Source organism: Oryzias melastigma, linkage group LG1, assembly GCF_002922805.2.
Source record: "Oryzias melastigma strain HK-1 linkage group LG1, ASM292280v2, whole genome shotgun sequence".
NCBI lineage: Eukaryota > Metazoa > Chordata > Actinopteri > Beloniformes > Adrianichthyidae > Oryzias > Oryzias melastigma.
Genome location: NC_050512.1, coordinates 8,429,250 through 8,454,341, shown reverse-complemented (window position 1 = coordinate 8,454,341; position 25,092 = coordinate 8,429,250). Strand labels below are relative to the sequence as shown.

The 25,092-nt window shown below is 39.1% G+C and overlaps 1 protein-coding gene and 2 long non-coding RNA genes across 6 annotated transcripts in view; 2 read left to right on the top strand and 1 right to left on the bottom strand.

Moving 5' to 3' along the window:
* LOC118598701 overlaps positions 1–2,366 on the top strand; it is a 36,457-nt gene extending 34,091 nt beyond the window's left edge. Inside the window, exons 3-4 of the long non-coding RNA XR_004947801.1 lie at positions 962–1,072; positions 1,867–2,366. This is a non-coding gene — a long non-coding RNA (uncharacterized LOC118598701). The remainder of the gene's footprint in view (positions 1–961; positions 1,073–1,866) is intronic.
* Positions 2,367–2,924: 558 nt separating this feature from the next.
* Positions 2,925–25,092, bottom strand: part of LOC112137456 (complement C3) — a 217,125-nt gene continuing 194,957 nt past the window's right edge. For all 4 annotated transcript variants that reach the window (XM_024259794.2, XM_036211616.1, XM_036211617.1 and 1 more), the window contains exons 39-44: positions 12,387–12,489; positions 12,198–12,287; positions 11,699–11,791; positions 11,535–11,618; positions 3,216–3,360; positions 2,925–3,081 (exon numbers count right to left, since the gene is read on the bottom strand). In XM_024259794.2, the coding sequence (XP_024115562.2) occupies positions 2,940–3,081; positions 3,216–3,360; positions 11,535–11,618; positions 11,699–11,791; positions 12,198–12,287; positions 12,387–12,489 (657 nt within the window). In that variant the 3' untranslated portion in view covers positions 2,925–2,939. The remainder of the gene's footprint in view (positions 3,082–3,215; positions 3,361–11,534; positions 11,619–11,698; positions 11,792–12,197; positions 12,288–12,386; positions 12,490–25,092) is intronic.
* LOC112137464 lies at positions 15,635–21,360 on the top strand. Its single transcript, XR_002917545.2, has 2 exons — positions 15,635–18,501; positions 18,589–21,360. It is a non-coding gene; the product is annotated as an uncharacterized LOC112137464 (long non-coding RNA).

Here is a 25,092-nt window from a genome sequence, read left to right as displayed (position 1 = left end):
TTAATCAGGTGTGAATCGAGGCTTTTGTTATGTAAACAAGCGCCACCAAAGGTGGGGCCATGCTGAACCATTTCAAAAAAACTTGTTTTCATTTTGCCATCTGGGACTAGTGTTGGTCAGAGCAGAGCAAGTATAACGACGACAAACGATATCAACACAAAAACTTAAAAAATTAGTGACTGAAAAAAGAACAGGAATCTGAAAGGATTTTATTGTTAATCAGCGATCTTGGATGTCACGAATATTTGTACTTGAGTTTTCGGGAGAAGATCACAAGTATTCAAGCACCGGATACTCGTTACAGCCCTGTGTGGAACTATGTAGTGCCCTGAATTTTAAAAGCAATTCGGACGCCATGCTCACTGACTTTTTTGACCTCTTCTAAACTGCTGATATAACGTCACCAGAAAAATATAATCAACATGAACATTTCACAATGTGTAGTTATGAATCCACTCTCCTGAAGATAAAAATTGTGGATGATGTATACGAGGAAGGGATTTGGTGAGGGTGGAGGTGCTAAGTTTGTTTGATTGTCTTATGTTTTCTGTTTTATACAATTTCATTTCAGAAGGTACTCTATTTGCTTTTATGTAAAGCGTTTTTTGCTTCTAGCTGAATGGAAAGCGCTACACAAATAAATAATAAAGTTTGAAGTCTTGCCAATGAACAAAAGCCTCAAAGAAAAAGACAGTTTCTCATAAAATTCAAAGGTAAATCATGAAGCATGTTAAAAGCTGAATATGCAATTTTTTATTAGTCTATAAATATAAGCAGTAAAAAGTTATTTCAGAATACTTCAGTGGATTTTTTTCTTTAAATTAGCAGTTTAAATCTTGTTTCACTCAAAAACATGTCACTTTTATTGTTCTGATTAAACACCTTGAAAAGAAAAAAAACTATAAACTATAGTCCAATAATTTTTTTATTTTTTCTGTCTTGTGTTCCATGGCCATCATAGGACTCAGAGATATGGAGCTGGAATCTCAGGTTGCCATGTTTAAACCGCCTTTGCACAGATGGAGGGAGCCACAGCCACAGAAGCAAAGTTACTAGAGGTGTAGCGTACAAGGTGGGTGAATATAAAGTATTCAATCCCAAAGTTGGTTGAAAAATATAAATTTATTAAACTGAAATTTAATAAAATTATCCTCGGGGCACCACCTTTGTAATGAAGGAAAATATTACTCATCAATGACTAGCTGCTACTTCTAATCAATACAGTAATGAATTAATCAGTCTCTCAATTTTAGCGTGAGTTTCTTTACCCTTTGAAGGGACTTTACCACAAAGAAGGGAAATTATCTCTGAACAACGACGTCTTTTTTAATATTTATTGAATTACATGAGGTTAAACAAGCAGAAATACTGGACGTAAAAGCATGGAAAGCAATGAACATGTGGGACACAGAATATAACTTTAACTAATAACTAGAATAGATAAATGAGAAGAAAAGACATACAATATTGAGGTGAGAAATGCTAAGTGTGTGGATGTATTAAGTGTGTGTTGTGCATAAAAAGGTGTTGTTGCTGATCTGAGAATAAGCTATTCTTAAAAAGGGGGAATTCAAAACGGGGCAAAGATGTTACTCTTGCAAAAATAGTTAATCTTTGTTCTAACCACCAGCAGTTGACTGTATGAGCGAAGTTTGACTTCTCATGAAAGCTCCATGTTGGGTCAAGTTCTCATTTATCCAGGTGGCATCCTAAAATTGAGTCTTGGCATCTGGACTTCAAATCTTTCATGAAGGAAGAAGTCCAGATGCCAGACTCAATTTTAAGATAAAGAAATCCAGTTATTTTCCTATATTTATGACATAAAAACATTTACATTTTTTAACACTAATTAGTCTTTGTTTGCAGATTCACAGTGATGTCAAAGCTTTGGAGGATGCAGAAATGGCACTTCACATTCCTGTCTGTGACCTTCATGTGGTCTTGGATTGACAAGCAAACATGAGACAGTGCTGTCAAAAGTTGTCCTGATGTCAATATGGAGTTCTGGTAGGACTTTGTGCGGTTACAGTAAAATGGGAATTTCACAAACCTGCAGTCGGTGAATAAAAGACATCTTGTTTCTTTTTTTGTGAACTGCAGTGTTGATGGCAGATGTGCAGGTTGGTGTTTAGGCCACAAAAGACGTTACGTTCAGTTTTGACAGTAAAAATATTTCTGCTGTTTGATTTTAGGACGGACCTTGTTGAAAATGGACTTTCACTAGATGCAAGACCCCCCACCCAAACGGGCAATAGATACAGTTCATACATATTTAACAACTTGAACCTGTTATGCTACTTTGAGGCTATGCACACTGAGAGGGTGTGGACAAAAGACACAACACAGGAATAAAATAATCAATTGATTGTATTGGAAAAAAAACTAAACACAGAAAAACAACAAATATAAACTACTCCTAAACTTTTAGCCTTGCTACCTTTCCACCTGGTCCCCTGGGCACACGATATGTCTACCTTCCTCCTCTGTATCATGTAAACTAACTCTACATTTTCCTGTCACAGTTCCAACCTTCAAAGTCCCTACTCTCAGTCCAATACTCATGACTTTCCTCTTCTCTCTCTTCCTATGGATGCACCTTCCTTGTCTCCTCTTTTATCCAACAGTTGTCCAATTTCCATCGACAGCCCTAATTCGCATTTTTGGTTTGGCAAATATTTTACATCTGATTCCATTCCTGTCACAACTTTCTGTATTTATTCGAGTGTGAGACAGGCACGAGAGCCGGCTTGGGCCCCCATACTATTTTTCTCGTAATTTGTATTTTAAGTCAATCTGTTATCAACCTTGCAACCATATCCTTTGAATTTTTTTTTTTAAATAAAAGAAGAGCAATATCCCAAACAGCACAGGTTAGTACATTTTATCCTGCAAAAATTTTTAACACAAAATAACAAACACACAAAGAAGTTTTTTTTTCTTTATTGCTGACATGCAAACACTCTGTACTGTTCCAGCATCTCATCTAAGCCCAGACATGTGTCTCTGTGTTCATCCCCTTGACATTCCTCAGCTGTTGGCCAATACTCAATCCAAGTTCTCTCTCCAAGGCCGTACTCATATCTGAAAGCCAAGAGAAAGTGGATGAATGCTTAAACCTCAGTAGAACATTATAAATTGATAACCACAGGTGAGTTAAAGTCATGTGAGTTCTATGGAGATAGTAGTTGACAATGACATGTATAAACCAGACTTACATTTGCTGTTTTTCATCCCTGTAGATGTCTCCGGATGATCCCATGATCAGGTATGTCTTGCCTTTCACCAGATTCAAAGCTTCTCTACAATGGGGATAACTGAAAAAAATCCGCAGTTTTCCCATGGGGCCAACATCTGTACTTCCTGTAACAACAAACAATGGAAAAAATGTGTGTGGGGTGGGATGGGGGGTTACGGTGTAACAAATGTTTGATTTGAATTTCAGGCAAAAACCATAGCAAATTTAGGTGCCAACTGTGGAGTTATAAGATCCAGCCCAAATGTGTTTGACCTGGATACAGTCTATAGCTGGGTCCTTAAGAAGGGTGGCTCTAGCAGTTTTTGATACAAGACCTGGTAAATACCAGAGACTGTTGTTTATGTAACCAAACGGAAACTCCAACTTGGATGTAGTGTGATACCACAAGACATACCCCTTGCTATTGATTCAAAGCCAAAGGAAGGACAGGTATGTTTTTGAGAATATAGGAATACCCTCTCTGCTTTGTGCTGATGTGCTAGGCATGGAGAAGCCATTAATGAAAATCAGCAACTCCAAGTTTGTAGCCATGGTTCCCAACCAGAAAAAGATTGCCTTCCCTCTTTTGCTTAGAATTAATCACTCTGAAGGGGTCAAAGTTTGATTGCTTTAGCATTCAGTTTCCAAGTGATAGACACATGAAATATGAGATTAACTTATAAAATAGTGTTTGTAGTCATGAGTTTCATTCAGACATTAATAACATTATGCCAACTTCCATTTTTGCAAAATTAATCATCTCTGGCCTTCTCTCACTGTCGATGCAGCTTCTATCTTGGTTAACAGGTTGGTCACTTCTCTCCTTGACTGCTGTAATTCAGTCCTTTCCGATCTCCCAAACAAAACTCTCAACAAGCTAAAGCTGGTCCAGAATTTAGCTGCCTGCATTGTCTGTAGAACTCCAATCTGTGATTATATCCACCCTGTCTCCAGCAACAGCACTGACTCTCAATTAAATTCATTCACTCATTTTCTTGGCCGCTTTTTCCCTTTTGGGGTCGCGGGGGTTCCGGAGCCTAACCCAGCTACTAATGGGCGAAGGCAGGGTTTACCCTGGACAGGTCGCCAGTCTGTCACAGGGAGAACATGCAAACTCCACACAGAAAGGTCTCCAGTCTGTGTTTCTGTTTCAAATCCCAGTTAAAATTTTTCTTATGTTTCCATTACATTCACCTTTCCTCCCTGAGACGAACCTCTAGTCCAGGGGTATTCAAGTTCAGGCCTCGAGGGCCGGTGTCCTACATGTCTTCCAACCAACCTTCCATTGAAGCTCCTTATTGGCTGCTAATTTCCAGGATCAGGTATGTTTAGCCAATAAGGAGCTTCAATGGAAGGTTGGTTGGAAAACATGTAGGACACCGGCCCTCGAGGCCTGGACTTGAATACCCCTGCTCTAGTCCAACAGCCTGATGCTTAGGTTGTACGTGCTATACAGATCTTGGTCATCAATATAGGATTATTTAAATAATCAGCAAGTAACATTGCAGTGCAGAGCCGCTGTCATTTTAACCCAGTGTTTCTCAATCTCAATTCACTTCCCTACCCCACCCCCCACACAACTTTCTGCTGCAAATATCTTTATCATTAGTCAATTTGCTCAAGTTAAGTGTATATCTCTTCAAAACAGTCTACATTTATTATCATTAAAGAATGCCTAAAAAAAAAAATCTAACTAATTAGTTTTTATGAATGTTTCTTTTTTTTTTTGGTTTGGTTTGTTTTTTTGTCTTTAAGAATCCTTCCAAATCTTTCTGACAAAGTAAAAACAACGATCTTTCCTTGTTTCCCTCCACAATAGTGATGGGAATTCTGGCTCTTCTCAGAGATTCAGTTCTTTTGCATTAGCTCTCTGAAAACAGCAGCTCTTTCAAAAGTCTTTTTAGGTTGTTTTTTGCTTTATTTCACTTTATTTACTTTTTTTAAAACCAAGATTATTGTAAAACTCCTTTTGTGTGCTTTGAAAATGAAATAAAAAACATACTACTACATTAATATTTAATTCATTATACCCTTTTAGGTAACACTTTATAATAAGATTCCTTAACAAGCTTTGTTAACACATTAATAAGCATTATTAACATTCTTATAAAGTGTTTGTAAGACATTCATTGGTGTAATAAGCCTAACAAGGCTTATTAAATTCCTAAGTTAACACATTTACAAGCATTATTAATGTGTTAATATGATGCTTATTGTTACATTTATTACCATCGTATACGTGGAACAAATAAGTGTTAACAAGCCTAATAAGAATCATTAACAAAACTTGTTAACAGATTAGTAAGCCTTATTAATGTGTACAGTTCTTGTAAGACATTTAATAGCATTATGTCTCACACTGACTTATGTGTTAATAAGCTTAATTGGAACCTTTAATAAACTAAAGGATTCATTTACTGCATTAATAATGTGTTAAATGCAAGTAAAATATTTATTAGCATTATGGGTGTCTTGCAAATACCTGATAGTGTTAATGAGAATATTGACTACTCACTCAGACCATTGTCTACAAAGATCATATTAGTAAACCGGTAGTAAGCTTAATAAATGTGTTAATAAACCTTGTTAACCATTTATTAATTGTTTTGCAGCACCTTATCTAAAGTGTGATCAAATCCACATTAGTAAACTAGTAGTAAGCGTTATAAATGTATTAATAAACTTTGTTAACCATTTATTGACTGTTTTGCAGCACCTTATCTAAAGTGTGATCAAATCCACATTAGTAAACTGGTAATAAGCTTAATAAATGTGTTAATAAACTCTATTAACCATTTATTGAACGTTTACCATAAACGAGCACAAAACATAAAACTTGTAAAATGATACTTTTTTATATACAATTGATACAGAAATATTTATAAACATTCTGTAACAATAAAAATATCTGCAAATGTTTAAAGATTTTGTAAAATCACTTTCAAGTTTTAAATAACATTTTCAACAAGTGAGAAAAACTTTCTGAACTCTGAGACTCTAAACAGATGTTTACAAACAACTTTTCAAAAAACAAACTTTTAAAGGCAACAATAACACATAAAACCACCAAAATATTCCTCATTTTTACATCAGTGATTCACTATTTTCCAGTAAGAGTTACAAAATGCACAGATTTCCTTTATTTAGCGCGTTATTTCTGATCAGAATCAAGTCGAAGTACAAGAACTATCAGAAAACCGTTACCCACAATGCATTGTTTTGTAGTCAATAGACGGCTTGAAGTCAGTGCGGCGCCAGATTTGCAGCAGCACCGCCTGTGTGGGCGCTTTCCCGCTATATTTTCATGATGATTGACAGGTAACGTAAGAGTCCAAAATACCCAACATGCACTGCAATCCAGGCGATCTTCTGCGCAGCGCCGCATCCGCCTGCATGATCTCAAACACAGCTATTCTGACGGCGGGTTCACACTCGACACGGAGCGGAGGAAGCTTTCATTCGGCGCCCATGTTAACCTGGCGTGGTCCACTCCAGGCGTGGAGCGGCCCGGTCCTCCCGCGCCGTGCAGCGGATCGTCTCGACGTCTGGTCTATTTTGTGCGCGAGGCGCGAGTGATCCGGGTCAATTTTGGCAGGAAGTTACATCAACATACATGAGAAAATCCGGTTTATTTTCAAAATATAACCAATATTTCACAATAAAACGCCGCGATTGACAATTGCGATCATGTTTTCGTGTCTAAACAGAATGTAATGACGAAAATAATCAACACCCACACACACCCAGGCGCGCGAGATTAGACACACACAAAACAATCGCGTGGATTAAACACCCTCACGGTGTCCTTGGAAGGCTGCTTCAAAAAAAAAAAAAAACTATCTGGCTAACAGAGTTTATGGATTTGATCACACTTTAGATAAGGTGCTGCAAAACAATCAATAAATGGTTAACAAGGTTTATTAACACATTTATTTAGCTCACTACCAGTTTACTGATATGATCTTAGTAGACAATGGTCTGACTGAGTAGTCAATATTCTCATTAACACTATCAGGTATTTGCAAGACACCTATAATGCTAATAAATACTTTGCTATCATTTAACACATTATTAATGCAGTAAATTAATCCTTTAGTTTATTAAGGGTTCTTATTAAGCTTATTAACACATAAGTCAGTGTGAGACATCTATAATGATATTAAATGTCTTACAAGAACTGTACACATAAATAAGGCTTACTAATGTGTTAACAAGTTTTGTTAATGATTCTTATTAAGCTTGTTAACACTTATTTGTTCCATGTATACGATGGTAATAAATGTAACAATAAGCATCATATTAACACATTAATAATGCTTGTAAATGTGTTAACTTAGGAATTTAAAAAGCCTTGTTAGGCTTATTACACCAATAAATGTCTTACAAACACTTTATAAGAATGTTAATAATGCTTATTAATGTGTTAAAAAAGCTTGTTAAGGAATCTTATTATAAAGTGCTACCAACGTTTATATAAGATTATGCACAACATCAATATTGTAAGTTCATATAAAGTGTAAATTATGTATATTCTGTTATTTATCTCTTCCAGATAGTATGTACAAAATTAATGAAAAAAGAACTAACTATTAACCGTTCAGTTTTTAACTCTATACATTTTTAGCTTTTTTCCCTTTAAACACATTTGACGTGAAAACCACAAAACTCTGCACCCACAACCCAAAATACAAATTCAATTGTGCAAAACCAATAAATAAGGACTTTTAATTTCAACAACATTAAGAAAGACAAAAGAGTCTCAGCTTTAAGGATGTAATCTGGTTTCTTCTTTCAGTGATGATCTGATCGGTTTTAGAGAAGATTCTCTTAGTTCTCAGTAGGGGTGTGCCAAAATATCCATATTGCGATTTATCGCGATATTTAGTCCTGCGATCAATTCTCGATGGGTTCTCACCAAGTATCGATATTATATTTTTATTTGAAGAGTCTGTGGCGCTGAGCGTCTGAGTCGCGCGGCAGAACTATTGAGCAGATGAGTGCGCTGCGTCGGACTTTTAATACCGATGCACGCCCTCATTCGGGAGAAGCACCGGTGAGATACAGGTTCTTTAGCGCGTATGTGAAGCATGTCTACCTGTCAGCATTTATCATCCATCTGTAGGAGAACCAGATGGTAAGAAGGGATTTTGTCTGAGCGCTAGAACGACTGTGATTGCTTACTTGTTGTTTGTTGTGGGAACTAGGCGCGCGCTTCGCAGTTGTTTGTGTGTACTTCAGGTACCGTCGGGATTTTCGTTTTCATGCACTTCAATGTTTAACCTGCTGGTGTACGGTGTAACTTTGATAAATTTATAATGTAACGTTTTTAAAAAATGTTATTACTTGTTGCTAATGTAAATTTGAAATAATTCCTAAATAAAAAAGCAGTATTTGATGTATGAACTTAAATTTAAAAGTAATTAAAATAAAGTATATGAATTTACTGTCAAATTAGGGAGGTCGCTAATTAATTGAAGCACTTAAAATTTTTACCATTGTTATTTGTGTTTTAAGGTTTTTACCTATTGACTGCTGACTGACCAAATGGACAATAAACAAAGATTGGAAAAATAATCTCAAGTGACAGTCTGAGTAAATCAGCCTTCATTTTTGGATGGTCAGCCCTTTTCAAGTGAGGGAAAAGTGCACAAAAAATAGGTCTGTAAAACATTCATCATCCTTTGGTGTGATGTTCTTTTGGAGGTAGATAGCTGTCACAACTTTAATTATTTAATTTTTGTTCTGTTGGTTACAACAATTCTGCCCTAAGTAGTGGCACTGCTGATCACGTTTACTATTGTTAACATTGAATCTGACAGATAATTCCAATTCAGTAGTTGCCAATGCTTGTCAAAGACAGAATTACTGATTTCAGCAATGTTGCACAAAAGTGTCAATAATTTGTTGCACAAAATAAGAAAAGTTGTTTATTATGATTGTGTTTAAGCTAAAAAAGATAAATGGGGATATATTTTCCCCAAAAACATGTTCTTCTATATAATGCTAGTTATTAAAGAGCATTTTACCAATTATTGCAGTATCGCGATATTATCGATATCGTGAGCCATGTATCGCGTATCGTATCGTGAGGTACCCAGTGATTCCCAGCCCTGGTTCTCAGGTGTCTGGACAGGTTGGATGTGGGGGTATAAATTTATATTAAGAGAGAATATTTGTACCTATGTAGAATTATTTCCTGCAGATTCTGTTCCTTCATACTATCAAGAAAAGTCAAATGGTTCCAGTTTGTTCTTCTTTTATGTCTCTTATTTTCTTTGTTTTGTGTTGTTCTCTTTCTCTCTATTTGGTTCTTGCCCTGCTCGACATGTAAGCCGCCGCCACCCCCTCAGTGCACACTCTTTCTTTCTCTCCATTTAATTTCATCTCTGTTAAATATTTCTCCATTGCAATTCTTGAGATTGAATTGAATATTCCCTCTCTGTGTGGATATCACGGTCACTGACAGTTGTTCGAAGGACCATCACTAACAGAAATGGCATGATCCCGGGTTTGTCCTGCACCCCCTCCTGCCATTGCATCGCACCCCCCACCATTTGAGAAACACTCTGTAACCCAATGCATCATGGGGGATGTAGTACATAAACTCACGCAGATTCCGGGCATACTCAAGTTTCTTAGCTTCATTCTTTTGTTCACTTTTTAAACTGTCTGACACCGGATCCTGCAGGAAGCTGCACCGCTAAGCACGAGCTTTAGCTGTCATTTTTGTTGGAACTGAGAAACTTTATGAGCCGAATTAGAACAAGAAAGTACGGACATTAACCACTTCTGATTGGTCAGATTGATGACATCAAGCCTCCAACAATGGTTGACGGAGACAGTTGAAGGGGATGGGACTTTTTATTAAAACAGAGCTTGCGGTTAGTTTAGCGGCCAGATTTCGGTACAGTCATTCTAATTAAAGTGTTATTTATAAAATCAAAGAAAAATGTCTTTTATGATCTTGCATATTTCAAACTATCCAGTGTTAAATCAGGGCCATTTGGATGAACACAGAGCTGATACCATCCATCCATCTTCCTGACCGCTTCTTCCCTGTCGGGGTCACGGGGGTGCCGGAGCCTATCCCGGCTACTGAAGGGCGAAGGCGGGGTACACCCTGGACAGGTCGCCAGTCCGTCGCAGGGCCTCAATCACACACACATTCACTCTCACATCCACACCTAGGGGCAATTTAGAGTCACCAATTAACCTATGAAGCATGTTTTTGGACGGTGGGAGGAAGCCGGAGTCCCCGGTGAAAACCCACGCATGCACGGGGAGAACATGCAAACTCCACACAGAAAGGTCCCAGTCGGGATTCGAACCGGGGCCTTCTCGCTGTGAGGCGAGAGCGCTAACCACTGCGCCACCGTGCAGCCCAGCTGATACCATAGTGATGGTAAATGTTTTAGAAATGTAAAAATGGGTAATTTCCCACGGCACAACAGACCATCTCTTACGGCACACTGGTTGAAAAACACTGCATTAAGGATTGGGATGTCATTTTGCTGAGAAGAAAGGAATCTGAACTTGTAAAGGAACTGAGCTGAACTGGCTTGAGGTGTTTGGGCTTGTCTCCATGCAAGGTTTGTGCTCTAAAACCCCATCTCTTTAAAATGGTCCCTGCATCTCTCTACCACTTGAGAGATGGGAGCCTGGTCAGTCCTCAACTCCTTCCAGCTTCACGTTTATGAGCAAGAGGAGCACAACTCCTCTACAGATTACTCATTGAGATTTTAGCTTATGGGCCAAAAAGCAGTAGAGCATATAGCCTTTTTGGGTGCTCTGCCACCATCATTACAATTGATTTTTACACCTGAAGTGCTCGTTTAAAAGAACAGCACTCGGGACCTGAATCCAAGGGATGTTCTGTTATTGGATTTTTCTCTTGGCCAGTTTGTTCATAAAAAAGACTATGCTTGAGCAGAGGGATGTGCATCTCTGTGTGTGGATTTTTGACAAAAAAAATCAATGTAACATTCATTGATGGTAGTCATGTCATCTGACCTTGAACAATCTGTTAAAAAGAGGGAAAAAAGAGCTGTAAACTTGTCATCACGTGGTAGTGAGTTGAATTCATTGGATGAAAAGGAGTCAAATAAACTTGTCAAAGAAACTTTGGAGTATTGTTTTGTGATAAAGTGCTGTGAATGCTGGACCAAGCCCACCCTTTGTTTAGCGGGATAGTGTTATGACCCAAACATAACCTATGTCTAAGAGAACTTCAATCGGTATAACCGTGCTGAAAGCTGCCTTGTTGGTGTCAGAGAGGAAACAACTGCAGAAAAATACCAACCTTCTTTGATTGAATCCTGCACCCGCATCGTATAGGTGTCTTTAGACTGTTTATAGTCAACTTCTTCCACCAGAACTTTGTACGCTGTAAGGAGACAGAGGCAGATGTCATCTTTAGATTGTGCGTGTACACTCAAACAGTTCTAAATGTAGAGCAGCTCTTACCATACTCAATTTTACTGGTCTCTGTGCTCTCACAGATTTTAGTTGTTCGCTCATCATTGTTGATTTGACCCTTCCTCTGCATGCTGCAGTTCTCTAAAAACAAGAAAACATTATGAACACATTGTGTGAAAAAAAGCTAATGTCAATGTAAATTTTACTGCAACTAAAACGGTTGACCTGGTGGTTTTAATACTGTATTATGTTTGGTTCATACACCTTTCAGAGTCTTCTGGCAAGTGGCGGCAACCTGTCAACTTTCAATCTCTCTTAATAAACCTGTCTGGTGGGTGCACTCCCTGGGTCCACCTTGCTGAACCTATAACATGTCCCATTTTGTTTTGGGACTTTTTCTTGATGAGCAGAGTATTTCTTTTATAGATGTGTTCTCAGATAAGAGCAGGATGCAGATCTATGCTCGTGTTTGATGCTAATTGGCTTGTTTCATTCTTCCCTCAGTCATCAGTGGAAGTCCTTTGGCACACAAATGTAACTTGGTTACCTTCTGCACATTTGCACACGTCACCTCTGCACAACTGCTTCAGCTGTCCTGCCTCCCTCTCTGGATGGTAAAACTTAACACAAGGAGTTTCTGGAAAAAGAAAAAGTATATTAATACTATTAACTTTCATCTTCACTTTAAACTATACTTATCTTTACCCTGATGAGAACAGATGCAGCTTGTACTTACGCTCATAATATTCATATACAGACACTGCTGCTGGCTGAAGAACGCCCACTGGAATGGTCTCCTGGAGCCTGAAACTGATCTCCTCTGGTCTGGTGTGAGAAACCTGCAGATGAAATTCAGTTATCAGTTATTTGCTGTAATTTGGGAATACTCTTATCAGCCAATCAGACTGTTAGCTGAGTGGTCATGTGAGCAGGCCTGTCCAATTGTCCAATATTATTTTCCCGTGTTGCTTTACTGTAGATTGATTTGGTGGGGACACGGATGAGAACAGAGCTGCAAGTGGGTCTTGGTTCTTTCTTTTTGATTTACACATTGTGTTTGTTGAATACAAGTGAGTGAAAGATGAAGCTAAGAGAAGCATTGAAGTCTTTGATCCAGTTGGTTCATTCCAGTGCAAATATTCTTGAAACTTCATTTGTTCTCGTATGATATCTATTGGACACAAAAATATGAGTTGGTATGAATTTGAATTGTGTACTATTTTTTAAGAAGTCCATTTAAAAAAAAAAAAAAACTCAGCAACATTTAGAAGTACACAAAACTAGTGCTGTTGCGTAATTATATTCTTGTTCAATTAATTAATCATAACCTGTAATTAATTATCGTATATCTTCCAATAGTGGCTGGTCTCCAATAGACACCGATCTCCAATAAACACAATGTTTAGCTTGTGCTTGTTCTATTAGATGCTGGCCTCTAAAAGTAGCTAGAGTCCTTTAAGATCCGCCCATCTTCCCAGAGTCAGGGGAATGGGGTGTCTATGGTAATGGTTTCTATTTTAAGCTAGCGTAGCGATGGCCAAGAAATGGACATTTGATTTAGCTTTTAAACTTTGTGCAGTGGCATACGCTAAAGAACATTCTGGAGAGAAATTTGTCTGATATTTTTGAGTGGATCCTAAACACATCAGAGAATATCTAAAGCAGGGGGCTAGAAAAGGATCAACGGGAGGTCTGTAGGATGTACAAATAAAGGTAGTGAAGAATAAGAAAAACTTTTGTTAACATGTATAAAGGAGCAAAGGTGGAAAGTTGTGTGAGTCTTTAGAAAATTTTAGACTGATAAACGATTTTGTGAGATAGCCGTACTGGTGTGGGCCACCATCAACGGCATTATTTCTCTGTTACGTTACCTGCTTTTCCTTTTGACAATATTACCTTACCTCTTCTTATTTCAGCAAATCCTGAAACATTCATCTGGTGTTGTCTGGATTTCGTGACAGTTTCACCGCAAATTGAACCCATCAGTCATCACCCTTCTGTGTGTGAATGGTAGACGCCAGCCTCCAATAGACAACCGTCTGTAATATATGCTATGATGCCAAATTTCTGTAATAACTACCGGAGCTACTATTGGAAGATATATGGTAATCTAAAACAAAATTAAACCACTCCACAGCTGGCCTGACTTCTGTCCGCTTTTTTCTTCCTCAGACAGGGCACACAGCGGTCTGTGCACATGCTAGTCACTGTGTGTTACATTGTCACGCTCTACTCCAGTGTGGGCTGATGTTCAAGAAAAAACAAAAATGCATGTTTTCTCCATAGGTCTAGCAAAAATAGATACATCTAAAAGCTTAAAGAATAGATCAAATATCAAATTTTCTCTTTACATGGTACAACTGCGTTTCATATGACTCGTTCTATTGTCCAGACTGTTTATACCATGCTTGTTGACAATTTAGAGTCAGCCAATATAAAGGCCTGCCAAAAATTTTTAATTTAAGCTACTGTATTTGTGTGTGCATGTGTATCTGTAAAGTTTATGTAGACAGGGAACCTGCAGGTGTGTGTGTGTATGAAATTGAGTCTGTGCACCATGGTTGTGTATTGGCAAGAGTCTGACAATACGATACGTATCCTGATACATGCCTCACGATACAATACATATTGCAATATATCCCAAGACTGTACCAGAACAATTTTTAAAATCTTTTATGAGTATGAATTAAATTGAATCTTTCGCAATCTTGAATTGAAGTTTTAATGTCTTTCATTGTACTAAAATTAACAAATTAATTTTATCTAATGATTACAGCATTAAGCACAGCGACTGTATCTCATATACAAGTTGCTTTTACCCAGAAATTCATGCTTCTTTTTTTTTTTGGTAAATTACAAAATATTTGTTTGGATCCGTCCATATTTGGATCCGCCTTATTTCCACAACAAAATATTTTTCAGTAAAAGAAAAAATAGAATGAATGTGCTTTAACTAATAGATTTCTAAAAGTGTGATTGCAAGATTGCTAGATCTTACATTCTAACAGTTCATTAACTTTAATGAGTGCTTCGAAAGTGAAGGGAAAATGAAGCCACTTCTTTCCAGAGGCATTTCGGTGTGATGACAGGATGAATGTGGCCAACATGTTTTATTTTCATGACAGTCAGCACTGCAGCTCAAGTTTTCTCAAAATCGAAGGCAAATCCGTATTTCACTGCTAATAGATGCCCTTTTTTTGGAGCGTTGAACACATCACTCTGATCCATCAGGTCTCTGAACTAGAATCTATTGCTGTGAAGTTCAGCAGAACTTTTTCTCGCTTTGCCAACAGCATTTTAACTGCTCGTTCTTATCTGAGCCGCTACGAAGCACAACAATCTACGTCTTAATATGATACTGGCAGCAACGCAGCACAGAGTTTCGGTTTAGTAACCATTCCAAGATGAAAAGAAGTATATGTCCCATAACAACCTGACTGAACATTTAAAGGATGCTGCTGTTGTTTTGGCCACGGTGGAGAGCTGCCTGAGAGCCATAGACTGTAAAAATAATGGACTTATCGAGCCATGAGATAGGAAATGTATTACCTCCACTTCTCGCGAAACAAGGCTACTGCTTTCACCGTCACTTCCTGAAACAGCTATTGCCATTTGCAACCCATCTTCAGCGATTGGTCTGAGGCGCTGTGAGTCATAGCTGAGTCATGGAATCTATAGGAAGTACCTTCGCCAATCTGGAGTGAGTTTATTGTGAGTCTCCGCCTCTTTCCACGCCTCTACCACGAGACCGCGGGATGTAAACAGCTTCTACTTTAATAACGGCGGGTCGAGAGAATTGTACAAGTCATTGTTGAAGCCTTTGAGGGAGAACCCTCCCAACATTTGATTCTGTCAGCGGTCCTTTTGGCTTTACTTACATTTATTCCTTTTTATCGAGCTAAAAGGAGCATTTGGGTGACGCCGCTGCAGAGCTCGCGAATGATTATTCTGACATATAAAATGACTGAGAAATAACTGTCTGTTTCTCAATGTAAGTCAATGGGACTTTGGCCTTTTTGCAACCCAGTGGTACTTCCTATATGGAACACGAAAGTAGGGGGGCTTGCTCTGTCCAGTTCTTCTTATATACAGTCAATGCTGAGAGCAGCTCAAAGAGGCTTAGTGTGCTCTGCTGCCAACTAGTGGTCGGAGGTGGAAATGGAAAACAGAAGCAATAGTGAAGGATGCTCATAAATAATTAAATAAACATCGTCATGGCAACATTTTAGATCGATGCAAGTATCGCCAAATGAAATATCGAGCTATATCACCGAATCTATTTTTTCCTACACCTCTATTGTGCACCCACCCAACTAGCTGTATCACACCCCTTTTACTATGAATATCTGTGTGTAGTTTCAGTTGGTAGATGAAACTATCACATCAATGAAAGATGTGAGTTCAAGTACCATTGGTGCAGAAGTCAACAACATAACCATTTACAGTGAATTTGGTGGAATTCCACATTTGTTAGACTCACAGTAACTCTTAACTCTTTTGTGTAACATGCTAGAAGCATTAGTGTTTTCACAATACCTTTGACTCCCAACCTTATTTGCAACACATAGAGAGAGAGAGAGAGAGAGAGAGAGAGAGAGAGAGAGAGAGAGAGAGAGAGAGAGAAAGGCTGATATTGTTAAACCCAACGTTACTGGGAGGTATCTGCTTTTTCTGCCCCTATGTTTTTGCCTTTGGCTTGCAGATTTTGGATTTGTTTTCCTTCTCTCTTAGATTGCTTTGAATGAATGAGCCTCTGCCTCCCCAGACTGGATTCCTTCTCCTCTCATGATGTCTCCAGTACGCTTCTTCTCCAGTAGAATCTCTGTATTTTGTTACAAAGTAAAAAAACGTAAAAAACATAACTTTGCAAAATATATTGGACTCTATGTTAAAACTGCTTTAGTGTGTAACGTATTCAGAAGAAGCTTTAGAATTGCCAATTTTTTTGCATTTCTTCAATTAACAAACAGTATTTTTTTTAAATATTTTAATTAGGGATGTTAAGATTATTTAGTATGTATCAAAAAATCAATATAGTTCTTAAAAAATGGAAGTATCAGTTGAAAATTTCAAATACGCTTGAGATTCTGTTGGTAAAACTTTATAAAACTGATCTGGAAAGTAAACAACTGATTTCTTTGAACTTCGTTTTTGTTCCTGTTTTGTTCTTTGTCGCTTCCTTGCTATGTTACAAAAGCAAGAAGTTATCCAATCGCAAGCTTGCTTCCACCAGGTCAACTCAGTTACAACTGGCTGAAGTTAAACTACAGTGAGAGGTCGGGATTATGAGTGGAGAAAAAAATCGAAGACAAAACGATACACAGTCCGCCAGCTAACCTGCATTCAAAATTCTGGAAGTAATGAAAAAAAAAAATTAAATAAAATCAACTTTATTTGTAAAAAGCACTTCTCATACATAAGTAACTCAAAGCACTTTAGAATTATAAAACAGAAACACAAAAGTTAAAATAAGGACCCAACTCACCCCCCCCCGCCTCCAATAGCACATACATCCCATGACTCCACACACAATGTATACTTTTAAAAATAACTTATAAAAGAAAGTTTAGGCTTGGCTCTACTGTGAGGAAACAGTATTTGGGAATCTCTTTATACCAGGGGCCAGCCTCGACATGGAACATAACCACAGCTCCCACCTTGAACAGACAGCAACGGGGTCCATTCCACAACTGTGAGGCCGCAATGCTGGACCCCAGCTGTATCAGATGGGCGAGCGCCACGGCAACGACCACTGTCAAGCTTACAAGCCCTGGAATAAAGGATCCCCACTGGAAACACTGGGGCTAAAATCATAAGATTTTAAAATGGGTGTAATGTGTACCCACCCCCTGGTCCTCATCAGAACTTGTCCTGCTGAGTTCTGCAATAATTGTAATTTTGAAAGAGATTTTTGAGGTAAACCAGAGATCAGGGCTTTATAATAATCTAAATGACTAAAAATAAAAGCATGCATCAGCACCTCTGTGGTGGCAAGAGAGAAGAATGGGCGGACTCTGGCAATATTTTTAAGATGATAAAATCCAGTCTTAACAACATTTATAATGTGAGGGATAAAATTCAGCTAAGATCGCCCAGGTTTCTCACACAATGAGAAGAGTTAAAATGTTGAAAATGTGGTAAAACCAGCTCTCTCGTCTTCAGGACTGATGATTAAAACGTCTGTTTTGTCATGGTCGAGCTTTAAGAAGTTCTCTGCCATCCATGACTTTATTTCTAAAATACAATTTACAAGAGTGTTTTTAGGTTCAAGGTCATCAGGAGACACGGCGATGTAAAGCTGTGTATCATCAGCATATCTGGGAAAGTCAACGCTGTGTCTTCTGATGACATCCCCAAGAGGCAACATGTACAAATTAAAAAGAATGGGACCTAACATTGACCCTTGGGGAACCCCACAACTTATTTCACAGATTCTTGAGGAGCTTGTGTCCATACTTACATAAAAGTGTTGTTCTGTAAGATAGAAATAAAACCACTTAAGAACATTTCCAGAGAGGCCTACTAGACTCTTAAGTCTATCTGGTGATCTACTGTATCAAAAGCAGCAGAAAGATCCAGCAGCACCAGAATATGAAGTATCTGGGAGTCTAAATTAATTCTAAAATCATTAATGATCTTTAAAAGAGCCATCTCTGTACTGTGGTTCATTCTAAAACCAGATTGAAATTCACCTAAAATGGTTTGGGTATTTAAAAACTCATTGTCATGGTGCACCTGTGCTCCTACTCCGCCTCCTAATTGGACCCAGCTGTCGGCACTCATCACCTCCACACCAGCCTACTTAAGAGGAGCCTTCCCCAGCATTCTTCGCCAGTTCGTTACCTTACCCGGTGCAGTACCCTGGCCTCTCATGTTTCGTAAGCTTACGTCTTCCTTGAGTCTTTCAACGCCTGACCATAGTACACCTCTGTCTCCAGGTCCTCATCATCCATGTGCCGTCCTGGGTCCAGCTAAGCCTCTACTACTCTGCTACGCCAAACCCACTCCACGCCACGCACCATCTGCTGAACTCACCTTGCCGCTCCAGCCCTGCACCGGTCTTCGCTCTCCATCTCAAGTCTGCAGATCCACTCCTAGTTCCGGCCGCTACTCCACTCCCCCATGGACAATAAAACCTTTCTATATCACTTCTGCCTCCCGTCATCCTTCCGGGTTCCAGCGTCTGGGTCTGTCTCGTCACGTGATCATGACAGAACGAACTGGCCATACTCCAGACCCAGCTGACCCGGAAGGTCTACGCCACGTTGTCATTCAACAAGGCACCCTCCTGGATCATCAGTCCAGCGCTCTACAGCAACTCGCCCCAGCACAGCAGGACGTATTTCTCCGGATCGACAATGTATTGCAAGCTGTTATGGATCTAACGAGTCAGTTACCTAAATTAGCGCTGTCTCCGACCCCGCCACTTCCGCAAACAGAAGCCGCAGCTACTGCCGCTTCCGCTACGTCACACGAAAACATCCGCCTACAGCCGGAGGTCTTCCACGGGGAGGTTTCTGCTACAATGCCAACTTATTTTTCAGCAGGCACCAGGACACTACCGAACGGATCACAGTAAGATTACTCTAATCGTTAACTCGCTCAGGGGCAGAGCCTTGCAGTGGGCCCAAGCCTATCTGTTCGCCCACCCCATTTCCGGTTTGCCCTTTGACCGCTTTTTAACAGAATTTAGAATAGTTTTTGACCAGCCTCGTAAGGAGGATGAAGCAACGCGTCACCTACTGAGCCTCAACAAGGTAAACGCACCGTTGCAGACCACGTCATAGACTTTCGTATCCTGGCTGTTGAGGCAGGCTGGCCGGATAAAGCGCTAAAAGGAATTTTCTACCAATCCCTAAATGAATCCATCAAGGATCATTTATGCTCACAACCTGAAGCCCGCTCATTTAAAAAACTGGTGTCCGCTGCATTACGCTCCGACGTTCGTTTAAGAGAAAGACGAGCAGAGAGACATTCCCCCTCACGCAGAACTGTGCCTGATCCCAGTTACCCTCTAACGTCACCTCTCTCCCACTCTCCAGTAAAGGAGCCCACACGGAGACCCGGCGAGGAACCCATGCAGATTGGGCACTCCAAACTCACTCCAGAGGAACGCCAGAAAAGGAGGGATGAGCGATCCTGCTTCTATTGCGGCAAGTCTGATCATTATGTTGCTCAATGACCCCTTTCTTTAAAAGGCAGGACCCCCCGCTAGAAGACAGGTCGCGGGAGGGTTCCCAGGAAGTCTCCCCCTGCGGGAACTTCCTTATTCTACCTGTCAAGATTTGCCTACAGGCCAGATGTCATGAAACCCAAGTACTGGTGGATTCAGGAGCGGAGCAAAGCTTCATCGACCAAAACCTTGTGTCGCAGCTACACATACCCACCGAACCGTTGAACTCGCCTGTCAAGGCCGCCAGTCTAGGGCAGGGGTCCACAACTGGCGGTCCGGGTCCGGACACCGAGACCCTTTTATCCGGACCGCCAAGCATTTTTAATAAAAAATAAGGTTTTTCATTCATCTTTACATGGCGATTTTTGAACAGGCACGCGCGAGGATAGCTCCGTTCAGACCGGGGTCCTTCAACCGGCAAAAGTTCAGAGCGGTGAGCTACCGTAGTTGGGACGTAAAGTTATCTGGAATGTGCGTGAACAATGGCTCTGTCTACAATGAGAAAAGTGGACTGAAAATGGTGTCTTTGGAGATGAGTGGACCGAAGCTTTCACTTTTATTTACCAGCAGTGAGTTCTACAGGCCGGTTTGTATTATAAACATGGAGTCCGCTGGTTTTGTTAAGAACGCTGATATCGCAGCGCTATGAGACAAAACACAAAACTTCTGACACAAATTACCCGACAGAATGAGTGACGTGGTCACGGAAAATATATGAACTGAAAGTACAGTGTGAGCGTACAGACACTAACAGCACAACAACGAGCTCACGAGTGCTCACTACGAGTGGAATGGATTTGGACAAACACTAAAGTCACTGTGAAATGATTAAAGAGTGTATGGAGGCAAATACAGAAACAATATTAGAAGGAAAAGAGCTTTGCAGCTTCAAGCAAAGGTCCGACAGATTCCCCTGTCGTCAAGAAGACGCTTTCCAGAGATGTGCCGGGCTAGGAAGCTACACTGCTGCCAATATTATTTGAAACCCAAATAAGACAAATGAAAAAAAAAAGTTTGTTTGGCAAAAAAAAAAATTGAATGTCAGAAAATTCTTCCCATTCTAAAATTAACCTATTTTCAGCTCAAAAAGTTTATTTTTTTAGGGTTTCAAAACTGAAAATTTAAATTCAATTTTTTTTATTCGACTCTATTTATTTATTTATGTTCGTTTTCGAATACAAAAATTTCTGCTTCAAAACTTTTTGCCCCTTTGTGGTGGGTCTAACACAAAGGACCAAACCAAATGGATGAGTGTGGTAACTTCAGTCCTGGTGCATTCACTGACTCTGCTAGAACAGAGTTTTGGACACGGTTTGTACGGGATAAAACTCTGATCTTTACATCCGTCTTGGGACAACTTTAGAATATGATAGAACAGACAATACAGACATTTTCTGATCGTAATTATCACGGCTCTAGGAGTTAGTGAAGACACTGGGACTGAAGTTATTCCTCTCATTTAGTTTTGATTGGCCCTTTGTGTTAGCCACAACAAGGCCAAAAGTTTTGAAACTAAAATTTTTATATTAAAAAAAAAGAGTTTAAACTGGAAAAAAAATGAAACTGATTAAGTTTGGGAGTTGAAATTCTGAGTTCAGCCTAAAAAAGAGAAAATTTGAAGTTGAAAATAATTAAGATTATTTTAGAACAGTAAAAAAATTTTTGGCCAAACACCAATATTATTTCAATTTGTCTTATTTGGGTTTCAAATAATATTGGCCCCAATTTAGCTCAATATAGTTCCAGCTCAACACCACCATTTAAAGTGCCATCTACGTCTCTTTAAGTCTGATTTGTAGTTTACCTTTACATTTATAATGGTTTTCACACTTATGAAAGTTATTACTTTAATGTTCAATATGTACTATTATTTGCAACCTACTTTTAAGGTTGCAAAACAGAAAATTAACATTTGAGGGATTAACTATGAATGCTTTTTGAGGTACATTCATGTTACCTGTTGCACTTTAAGTGACATACAGCAGAATGTTAAAGTTTGTGAAAGAGCACACATATTGCACTATAAGGAGGCAAGTTTATGTACAATATCTTTTTTTACTCTACAATTCATGCACATGTATGTATTTTGTACAAAAAGGAATGAGAGAAATACTCGTTGAGAGTTCTTTGCAAATGTAACTACACCTTGTAATTAAATAAAAGAACAGAAAAGTGAAATGTTGACTGAATGTTTTTGCATGTTCGGACCCGGTTCTACCAAGCTGACAGAGTTACTGGACCTCTCGCCAAATTAGTTGGAGACCCCTGGTCTAAGGGGTCAACATCTGTCCCGTATCACCCATCGCACTCACCCTATCCTTCTGATAACCTCAGGTAACCACAGAGAACGCGTACGGTTCTACATCACGCAAACCCCTCAGAACCCCATCGTGTTCCACTCATGTAGTTGAGAAGCAACTCAGTGTTTCCTCTGGTATAAACAATGCTGGTAATCTGTTAAAATCAGTTGCATAGATAAAATGTTAGATCTTATAGTAGTAGTTCTTATTGTTTTTGTCTTGATTGGAGCCACTGCATCTAAGGAAGACTGAAGTCTGTGATTAAAATCATAAGCCATAGAATCACAGGATGCAGGTGAATCATGAGTAGGAATTTACTTAAAAATATCAATCAAATTTGTAGCCACTTCAGGATTTATATACCATTTTGTCACAGTTCTCGCTGAAGCAGTGATCTGATATGCCAAATCAACAACAGAGTTAATGACAAGGTTGAGGGTCTGTCCTCTGTTGTAAGTGGCCTGTGTGACATGTTTATAATCCATGCTTTTCAGAAGATTTAAAAAATCACGAGCATAGACATCTTCATTTTTATAAAAATGTAAATTAGAATCACCAGTAATTAAAATCCTATAAAACCTAATATGAAGAGATGATAAAAATTCAGAAAATTCTTCAATAAAAGAGGTAGTAGGGTTTGGTGGTCTATTAACTGTGACAGTTAAAACTGGTGGGCACCAAAAAGAAAAGCATAATGCTCAAATAAATAATATTTGTTGAATACAATATTTCAGACATATTTTTTTTGTGAGCTATTGATCCTTCCTTACCTCCCTTGATTGAAAATAAAAAGTTAAAATTAAACCTGTTAAGCGTGTTTTTAAAAAATAACCATTCTAGCAAGTAAGCTGCTGGACCCTTTTTTCTGTTTAAAAACAGAACAAGATGCATTTTAGTTTGTCCCTGCACTTGCGCTTTTCCTCAAATGAGACTTCAGCGTCTTACTCAGACTCCAAGCTACAGAAAATGCGGCTGCAGATGAAGTGATGAGGAAATCTTAGTGATTTTATTATGGAGGAGCTGCACGATTCTGTATGACACTCAACTTATGAGCTGTAAAGCTGTTGGATCTCTCCTGCCACCCGCTGTGCTGCTCTTGGACAGACACTTCATACCAAGAGGCGCATCTATTTAAAAAAAAAAGTGTTTTCATTACAGTTTTGTGAAAAATGTCTGTTTCGATACACCCCAAATTCCACCTCCTCTAAGCGCAAAAACTTTTTTCGAAATATGTCAGTTTTTTTGGAAATTGTGGTGTTTCCATTAGGAGAATTTATTATCGTAATTCCAATTTGCACCATTTCAGAGTTAATGGAAACACACCTAATGAGAACAGCTGGAGCATCAGTGCCGAACCAGGTTTCAGTAAAAAACAAGTTAAATCATTGTATAAAATCAGATCCTTAAAGGGTAGCCAATTAGGGCAGTTGGAGGCTGATTCCAGTCTCAGCCCATATTTGATAAATGCCACACAAAAAAAGGGGCAGGGCTAGTGGAGTCAGCTGTGGAAGTGTGGTTTAGATCTATGATTGACTGTTGTGCTATGTAGCATATACTTGGTCTTCAATACGTAGAGTGTTCAAAGTTCAAGTTCAAAGTTCAAAGTTCAAACAACTTTATTTATCCCCGAGGGGCAATTCTGTTTTTTGATGCAGAGAGTGCCTTCAATCAACATACAAGTTACACATGACACACGAGCATAGAGAGAAATAAAAATAAAAATAATAATAACAGTAAGGGGAGAAAAGCTGTACAATCCTATGATTCCTTAATACAGGAGAGGTCTGACATTGGATAAAAGAGACATTATATACAAGAAGATAGTATAAAAATATTGCACATAAATAGAATTGTATATATATATATATATATATATATAAACACACGAGATGACATAAAGTGACGTAGTGTGTTTGTGATAATTTAGTTTAATTGCACTGATTAGCTGGATTGTAAGTCAGCGTTAAGTAGCTGGACTGCTCTTGGTATGAAGGTGCTCTTCCTCCTCTGTGTTTTACATCCAGGAATCCGAAGCCTGCGATGTGAGGGGAGCCATTCCAACTCTTGATGCATGACATGGGAGGGGTCTTGAAGGATTTTGTTGGCTTTCTTTGTTGTCTGTTGATCACACAGGGTGACAAGGGGTCTGATTGGCTGCTCAATGATTTTTGAGCAGACTTTAACAACATGTGTGAGACGGTTTTTGTTCTGTACTGTTAGTGAGTGGAACCAGCAGATAAATGAGAAGGTTATGACATTTTCAATAAAGGCGTAGTAAAATCTGGTCAGGATGTCACTGCTTGTTCCAAATGATTTTAATTTCCTCAGGAGGTATTGTCTCTGACTGTACTTTGCTAAGATAGCGTCCGTGTTGGAGTAGAACCTAACCAGGTCATCAAAGATGGTTCCCAGGTATTTGTACTCGCTGACAATTTCTACTGGCTCTCCGTGAAGGATGGTGGGGGCTGACTCAGCCAATTGTTTCTGTCTGGGGGAGAAGGTCACTATCATCTCTTTTGTTTTGTTGATGTTGAGCTCCAGGTGACAGTTATCGCACCACTCCATGAAGTCCTGTATGGTTGAGCTGTGATGTTGTGATTGGTCAGAAGACAGCGACAGGAGGACAGTGTCATCAGCAAACTTAACGATGTGACAGTTCTGATGGGTTGACCTGCAGTCGTCTGTGTAAAGAATGAAGAGCAGAGGAGAGAGAACACAGCCCTGAGGAGAGCCTGTGGATTTGTAAAGGGCGTCAGACAAGGGCGTCAGTTTGAATTTGACAGACATCTGACATGCGAGGCATGTGGAAACGAATAAAAATGATTAGAATATCTATTGGTGATCTGGACTGGAATATGATGCTGTATGGCAGAGAATGATATATTGGGGGTGTGGATGTCCTGGTTCAACAGTCAGCCAGGACTGGCTTTTAAAGAACAGAGGGGGAGATATATGTTGAGAAGACGGAA